Below are 8,821 nucleotides of genomic sequence, written 5' to 3'. Positions count from 1 at the left end.
GATTACAGGCATGAGCGACCACGCCTGGTCTCTCAGCCATTATTGAGCTCAGACTTAGTTTTTAGATTTTTGCACTTGTGTTAGTTCCAACCATGTATTTTACTATATATAATATTCAGTTACAAATATATAATATTTCTAAATCGTTCACTGTGAAATAATTTTAGACTCATAAAAAAGTTGGGAAGAAAGTATGGCGTTCCCTTATATCCTCCATCCTCTTCCCGTCCGGTTAACGTCTTGTCTAGCCACCTTACAACCATCAAAACCAGGAGCTGAATGATGATGTAATGCTATTAACTCTGCTACAGACCAGTTCAGATTGCACCTGTTTTTCCAGGAATGCCCTTTTCCGTGTTCTTGTGTTGAATCTCAGGTCCCATGTTGCAATCAGGTGTCCTGGCTCCTGGTTCCCCCCTGTCTAGGACAGTTCCTCAGGCTCTCCTCGTCTCTCTTGGCCTGGGTGCCTTGAAGCCATCTGTCTGTCACTTTGAAGCATGCCCCTCCATCTGGGTTTATCTGGTGTTTCCCATGTTTGGGTTGGTGACTCAGTTTTAGCTGGAATACAACAAAAGCCGTGCTGATATCTGATCACTGGGTTAAGGCAATGTCTGCCCTGTCTCTTCTTGGGAACGTTATTATTTTTCCCTTGGTAATTAGTAAATACTTTAGGACTTGGCAAGTCTCTTGTCCCCCCGCAGACCTGTGTGCTGAGATTTGAGGTTCAGCAGTGAATCTGGCCTGCAGTATTGATTTCTGAGGGGCTGGGTAGAGGGTAATTTTCTAGTTCCCTCTTCCTCCTATGTTTGTTCTGCTGGGAGGCGCTGGCCTCTCCTCTGTGTACCTCCTCATTCAGCTGCTCGGCTGCATCCGTTTGGACTCAGGGATGCTGATTTTATTTTGTGAGCTGTTACTTTGCTCACATTGTTCCAGCTGTGGCCTTTGGGAGCTCCTTCCGATTGACACCTGCTTGCTCTAGCGTGCGTGCCTGCATCTTCTTAGCAGCAATGTCTTATTTTCTGAGTCCGTAAAACATTCCCAACTCATCTTGTATTTTCTGCCCCAGTTCTACAATCCCAGAAGCCCTGGCTCCTGGACCAAGGGTGGCATCAGAGACTGTCAGTGTCTCAGGGAGCCGCAGGTCTTACACGCTCTGGAGACAGGACTGGGTGACATGTGGGTGCACACGGAGGCACACACTTGTACATCCGTGTCCACTTCTGCATCTCACCATCTGTGTACTAGAATCTGATAGGATCCCAGTCCAGTCCAACTCCACAGGCTTCATTCAAGCCTTGCCCCTTTCCTGAGCTGTAACTCGGTTCCCCAGGGAGAAGCCTGGCTCTCATCTATTTTTTTTCCCCTAATCCTAGTATTTACATCAAGCAGTTTAGAATTAGTAACTCGTATCTCTGTGAGAAAGAAATGTGCAAACTAGAGTTCAGTGTTTCCTGCAATTAATTCCTTTCATCTTTAGCCATACAGTATGAAATCAAAATATTGCTTTCCAAAGCTACTGTATTTCTTTGTGTTCTGGGTGATAAGCAATTTATTTGCAACATCGTTATGTTGGTTTGTTACTGTTCGTATTTTCTTTTGGGTTCCCCTTGCTTTCACACTGATGTTCCTCATTTATTTTGGGAAATGTGAAAGGCAGTGTGGTTGCAAGAGTCTGAGCTACAGCACTTGAGCCCAGACCTTCCCTCCTCCTCCCTGCTCACCTGCCCCCATGCCCCTTACCTGTCTCCTTCCCACCTACCCTGTCACAGGCGACCGAACTGCTGGTTGCTTTTGCACGAAGGAGCAGAAACGTGTGCTTTCTTCTATCCTCCACTGTCTTATATTAATACAAACCATTTTCACTTTAGTTTGGAATGAAGGAATTTGGTCATGTTTTGTAGTCAAGTGATACGAAGGAGAGGTTTTGTCATATTGGGCTCATTTATGTCTCAAACAACAATAATAATAATTTTAAAATCCCTGTATGTCCAAGTCATTGTCTAGGTAAGACAACAGTTATAATTAATTCAGCAACCAGGTAGTCAAAGAAATGAACAGCTATTTTTGAGCACTAGGACGTGTTTGGCCGTCTTTTAAGTTGCTCGTTCAGGGGAAGCCAAATGAGAGGGCATGGGGTCTAGGGTGAGACCCTGAAGCTGGGAGTAGGAAGCTGGAAACCAGCATTTGCCCTCAAGGTGAGCAGCCAGGGTTGCAGACATCAGGGACAGCAGGAGCCTCTGCTAATGGCTCTCCATGTTCTGTGAGTGACTTTGTCTGAGTCATATTGAGGGAACAGACTTAGAACCCAGTCCAAGAGAAGTGTGTGTGATGCAAGAGTAGCCAGGGTCAGAACACCAACATGGGGAGCTCGAGGCTGGGATTGGGGTTTAAGACAGGCTCCCGATCCCAAGCTCACGGCTACCTTTCTGCAGCTGCAGCTCAGGGAAGGGTAGTGTCCCAGCTGCAGGCTGTGGGGTCCTGGCTCAGGGCATCTCGCATGCGTGCATGTTTACCCAGATCCCGGGGTGGCAGCGGAGGCCGCAGCTGTGACGCAGGAGGTGGGGCCAGAAGCATGTGGGTTCTGAGAAGGGCACCAAGTGGGCCAGTGTGTGATCTGGTGTTCAGTGGACACCATTCCTGCATTACAGTGGTTTTTACCCTTTGTCACTGGCTGAGATTTGGGTTCAAGTGTTCTTTCCCCAAATTGTGTGGCTGTTGTAAAGAATCCCTCATTGAAGTAGAGGGTCACTTTTTAAACGTGAAACTTGAATGATAAGTCTCCAAAGGCCTAGGGCCGTCAACGTGAGGCCAGTGAAGCAGTTGTTTGCAGTGGGGCCCTTGTCTTCACTGCTGCCCAGCCAGTGTGTCCAGTTACACCAAAGCCAGAAGGCCGGTTGGACACATTTACGGCCATTTTATGAATGCTCGTGTGAAGGCGTACCTTTTTCCCTTGTCACCTATATAAAAATAAAATTATCTTTCTTTTGTCTATAAGCAAGTTGCTAATTGTGTGAGTAGAACGGATCACCATCGGAATGGGACATAGTCCAGCAGAACATAAACGCCGCAAAGGCTAAAATGTCACCACTTCATGAAGCATTTGCAAGGTGACTTAGCGGCCCAGTGAATTTCACCTGTTGGACAAAGCTGTGTACGACGTGGCTGATACGGTGGAAACTTCACTAGCTTTTCTTCATGGCTCCGAGTCTAAACAGTGAGATTTCGGGGCTGTTTGCAGTTTTACCCCATGGAAGAAATTCTAGTCTCTCTGTCTTTCTCTCACACACACAAACACATACACACACACAGAGCAGAGGTTTGAACATCTTCGTCTATACATCTAGGATGCAACAGGTTTGGCACATAATTTAGCTCTTTGAAGAAGACATATTTGAGTTAATGGAGATCAAGAAAACGCTGTCTTCTCCCTAACACTCACGTGGCATGTGGGAGGATGAGCTCACACAGGGGGATGAGCTCACACAGGGGGATGAGCTCACACAGGGCGGCAGCGATTGTTGCGTCCTCTCGGTGAGACTGACCAGCGTCAGCACAAACACAGCGTTTGGTGCAGCATTCAAGACACCAGGCATGACAAAAATCGTCCCCTTATCCGCAAGCAGGGAGCTCATCACAAGTCCCCAAGCAGCGTCCAGGCTTTGCAGGGCAGGGAAGCAGGGTGGGGCCGGGCAGGACCGAGGGCCTTATTGATGTGTGGAGTCCCAGGCTGGAATCCTGCTCCATGGGTCTTTGTGTGTGCACGAAGCACATATAGCCAAGTTGGCCGTGCCTGGTTGTGTGTGTGTGTGTGCGCATTTGTTAGAACTTTGACCCTTATCAGTTCCAACAAGAGAGGGTGACAGGATGACTAAGGCCCATCAGTGTTGGCAAAACAAGTTTTTCTGACTCTCACCAGAAGAGTTCCACACCCTTGTTGAACCCTGTTTCCTTGGATGGGGTACATTTAGTCAATAAATGATTACAGCGGGCTCAGTTCCCCACTGATCTGTAATTTCCAATCCGCTGATTGGTCTGTGAAGTGTTCAGCTGTAAGTGCATACGGGCGGGGGGTGGGGGGATGAAGAAGTCTTTCTTCATCAAGCTGTGAGGTCCCTACAGTGTGTCAGTGTCTCTTTACCTTCAGGTCTCAGATGCGCAGATGGGCTTTCTTGCTGCTGCTCGCACGCCAGGGTTTGGGATTGACTGGCTAATCCGCTGCTTGGTGTATGTTCTGTGCAAGGTTTTTCTTTTCTGCAGAGCTGAGAATCACCGTGTAAAGTCTAATTTCCCTTTTGTACACAGGGATGAGTAGGTCTGAGTGCTGGAATGGCCCATCAATCACTTTAGTACTGGCGACCTGCTGTGAGCTCACAGGACGGCCGGTGTGGCCCCTGATGCTCACCTGCCCTTGGCCACACCACGGATGGAGAACCTGGCGAGTCCGTGTCACCTGGAATGTGAGCGCCAGCCTGCAGCTTGCAAACATGGCACTGACGGCCTGGCCCTCTGTGGCTCCTGAGTGCTGGGGTCCTGGGGTCCTGGCCTTATCGCTTCTCGTTTCCTCTCCTGCTCCCCACGCAGCCCGTGCTGACTGTGAACTGAGAGCAGCTGGGCAGAGCATGGGGCTCTGTTGCAGGGTCAGCCTTTGTGAGGCTCCCGGGTCAGCAACGTACAGAATTCCAGATGTGGGACTGAGATTCCTGAAGGATTGGCTGGTCCGATTCTCCTGCCGCTTTCCGGGGAGGGGCAGCTCATGGGAAAAGGGAGATAATTAACATACTGTGAAGGGCTAAAGGGGTCCCTTTTACATTATGTGCGTTCTAACACCGTTTTTAAAAGTTTAGATAGAAATCAAGTGCTCACACTGCCCTGCCTTCTAAGGCAGCACGAGCTCGTCCCTCATCAGCAATAGGGGAGGCCGACCTGATGACTGTAGACAAATGTGTATCAATTATGTTCCAGAGTTGCTTCAATAGATGTTGATCATATCTTCTTGGATTCCTAAAACAACCCCACATGGGCAGTGTTAGATCCTCCCTTCTCTGTCCAGGATCCCAGATGCTAAGTCTCAGGCCGAAGCCAATCCCACAAAACCATCCCTGGGAGCAGCCGTTCCGTCCTCTCTGGCTTAGTGTGCACCAGGATCCTGCTGTGCCTTCATGGAGCTCCCACTTGCTATCTGGACAGACTCGATTCTGACACACACTGTCAGCACCACCACCAGAGACCAGGACACAGAGCCAAGCATTTATTTTTACATATATACTTTTTGAGACAGGGTCTCACTCTGTCGGCCAGGCTGGAGTGTGATGGTGTAATCACAGCTCACTGCAGCCTTGACTTTCTCTGGCTCAGGCAGTCCTCCTGCCTCCGTCTCCTGAGTAGCTGAGACTACAGGTGCTTGCCACTATGCCCGGCTAATTTTTGTGTTTTTGTAGAGACAGTCTTGCTTTGTTGTCCAGGGTGGTCTCAAACTCCTGGGCTCGTGTGATCCTCCTACCTCGGCCTCCCAAAGTGCTGGGGCTACAGGCATGAGCCACTGCACCTGGCCCAAGCTGTGCATTTATTATAGGCTTAAGATATATTTGTTGAAGGGAAGAATAACAGAGAAAAAGGCTATGATGGTGAGGAGGGCTGGAGAATTCTTTTTCCTGATGGAACTCAAGGCATTCTGGGTTGCCGGCCAGGGTAATGAAAGATGCCACAAGCACCACAGCTGGCTGTCTGTGCAGCTGACACAGCCCATTTCCCTGAGCCCCAGCTGTTCTGGAGCCGGTGCCTGAGAGAAACGGGTCCACATTCCAGCTCTTGTGTGGCCCTGGAGTCAGTCCTGTTTTCATGCGCCCGTGACTGCGACTTCCACAAATCTCTCAGGCTCCCTCTAAACTGAAGTAATGTTGGGAAATAACTTATACACATTTGTCTGCAGTAAACAGGTTGGCCTTATACGTTGCAGATATGGGAATCTTAGAAGGCAGGAATGGTATGAGCACCTTGTTTTTATCTAAACTTTAAAAAATTGTGGCATGATACACATACTGTAAAAGTTAACATTTTAACCATCTTTAAGGGTACTGTTCAGTGGTGTTAAGTACATTCACATCATTGTGTGGCCACCACCACCACCCAGGACCTTTTCATCCTCCCAAACTGAAACTCTGTTCCCATTAAACCCTCACTCCCCATTCCTCTCCCCCAGCCCCTGGTACCCACAGTTCTACTTCCTGTCTCTGTGAATCTGACTACCTAAGCCCTTCATAGGAGTACGTGTTTGTCTCTTTGTGACAGGCTTATTTTACTTAGCAAAATGTCCTTAGGGTTCATTCACATTGCAGCAGGCGTTGGGATTTCTCTCATGTATTTATGGGCCACAATCTGTTGATCCACTCATCACCAATGGACGCTTGGGCTGCTTCCCCACCAGGGCTGTCGTGAACGATGCTACTAAGGATGTGGTGTGACAATCTCTCTCCAAGACCCTGCATTCAATTCTTCAGGGCATCTACGGAGAAGTGCAATTAATGGATCATATAATAGTTCTAGATTTAATTTTTTCAGGAACTACCATACTGTATAGAATGATGTTAAGTCCATTATGTTGTGACAAGTATATATTAAATAATATACCTTTGAAAATTAAGTATCATTTAATGTTAGAAGGTGTCTTGAATAGACCACATATTACTGATGTGGTCAATACATTCATAACAGCCAGAATAATCTATTGTGATATTGGCATCAGCAAGTTAGAGAAGGCTGTCACAGCAGCAGGACATTGCCCCGTAGACATGGTGCATGTGATATGGAGACACTAACTTGGATACGTTCCTGTTGCTATTTTAAAGAGATGCTAAGATCTCATCCAGTGAGCATATGAGAATCGGGGGGAGTGAAGAGATGGCCTGGCTGCAGATATGTGAGCCGACGGAGAAGGACAAAGGAAAATACACTTTTGAGATTTTCGATGGCAAAGATAACCATCAACGCTCCCTCGACCTGTCCGGACAAGGTAAGAGAATTCTTCTTTAGCATTTAACAATCTCTATTTAGAAATCCATTTAGATGCTGAAGGGAGGGGATATGGATACAGGAGACAATATGAATTTACGATTTTCATTTAGAGAAAATGAAAAAATCACTTTATTTATTCTTTCATTATATCAGTTTTCATGAACCAGATTCACTGGTAGAATATTTGAGTGAATAAATAAAATGTGAACACTGAAATGGTTACTAACATAAGAACTATTTCCTTACAGCTTTTGATGAAGCATTTGCAGAATTCCAGCAACTCAAGTAAGATTTGTGTATTTGGTTACTATGAGATCATCCTGAGGGCAGTTGAGTCCCAGTCAATTTGGCTGCATGTGGGAATCTGTATGGAAGCCTGGGTGACCCAAAGAAAGAGCCATTCCTGGGACAGAAGTGGCAGTTTAAGCAATGCAGTATGTGGAGGGGTGGGCATTCTCCTAAACCAGAAATGCGTTTATCAACGGACTGTCCAGGGTCATCGGAACCCCGGATGAATTTCGAAAATCATTATTGTAAGAGTTGAAGAAAGAGGAAAGAAACACGCAAAGCAGCTTAACAGTCAAAGACAGGTTTATTTTGGAGAATAGACCTGAGTGGTGCTTCTGGCAGATTTCGGTCAGAAGCACTTTCTCTTACAGACTAAGGGTATTTAAAGGTTCTGGTTCAGGCTAGGAATGTTTCTGTGTGAAGGAGAGTTTTTTTGTGGGGTTGGAATGCCTCTGGTTGGAGGGGAGGTTATCTAAGGGTTGGAATATTTTTGATTGGAGGGTAGGTTATCCCAAGGTTGGTATGTTTTTCGTTGGAGGTGTCATTTGTGGTTTATGGTCATGCTGACATTAGCCTTTAAGCTGATGTTTTTGAGCTGGACTTAGGCGGTTTCTAATCAAGGAAAACTTAAAATGGCGATGCTAGTCCAAGATGGTGATGCTGCTGCTGTCAATTATCATCAGTCTGCACATTACACAGAACAACTTTTTAAGGAAAATTCAGGGTTTTCAAATGCACGATCGAGTTTTCGCACATCCAAAGCTGACCACAGTCTTTGGCCTGTGCTAGCTTATTTAATAAACATTTGTTGATCGGGTACAGGGATGAGCAAGATAGATCAGAAACTGACAAGTTCCAAAAATATCTCAAGTCTCTGGTGAATTTGTGGAAAAAAAAAAATCTCTTCAACCTGTGAACTGGAATGCTAAACTTTTCTGTGGGTTTTAGCATCTGGATAATAGGGCATTTTCCACCTCAAAATGGGCAGTGGGAACCATCAGGAAAAAGCGGTGATATCCATGCTGGGATCCTGTGATCTGAACGTGTTCCTCTAAGAGAATGCAGACGTATTTCCTTCTTTCTTTTGCTCTCATCGCTAGTGAGTCTCTCAGCTGTACATTTTGTTGGAAGTACTTTCTCATACTCTCTTTTCGTTCTCTCCTCTCTGTCCCCTTTAACTTTTAGAGCTGCTGCTTTTGCAGAGAAGAGTAAGTACCTGTTAGATTGTAACCAGGGTGGTAAATTGTTTTGGGTGGGGCAAAAAGGTCTATATTTTAGAGTACCAACTTTGTGTATTAAATAATAACCAGCAACCCCCCACCCTGATGTAACAATGCTAGCAACACTGCACCCTGTCCTGGAGCCCCACGTCCTGCACTACTGGTCCCTGCACTGCTTTTGGCCTTAGCCCCGTCACCCCTCGGGCCCCCACTTTCACTCCTGTCCTACGTCTTCCCTTGCAGAATCTGCAGCCCAGAGACCCAGGGCCCTTTCACTTTTCTTTCCCTCCCCTCCCCTCCCC

General features: G+C 46.8%; 1 protein-coding gene across 1 annotated transcript in view; it reads left to right on the top strand.

The window, feature by feature from the left end:
• Nucleotides 1-8,821, top strand: part of MYOM2 (myomesin 2) — a 117,500-nt gene that overhangs the window by 105,600 nt on the left and 3,079 nt on the right. Inside the window, exons 33-35 of the mRNA XM_011968596.1 lie at nucleotides 6,846-7,009; nucleotides 7,260-7,296; nucleotides 8,485-8,507. Of these exons, the coding sequence (XP_011823986.1) occupies nucleotides 6,846-7,009; nucleotides 7,260-7,296; nucleotides 8,485-8,507 (224 nt within the window). The remainder of the gene's footprint in view (nucleotides 1-6,845; nucleotides 7,010-7,259; nucleotides 7,297-8,484; nucleotides 8,508-8,821) is intronic.

Source organism: Mandrillus leucophaeus, unplaced genomic scaffold (genome assembly GCF_000951045.1).
Source record: "Mandrillus leucophaeus isolate KB7577 unplaced genomic scaffold, Mleu.le_1.0 Scaffold85, whole genome shotgun sequence".
NCBI classification, from domain to species: domain Eukaryota; kingdom Metazoa; phylum Chordata; class Mammalia; order Primates; family Cercopithecidae; genus Mandrillus; species Mandrillus leucophaeus.
Note: the sequence above shows the minus strand (reverse complement) of the source record. Positions and strands in the feature narration are given on the sequence as shown.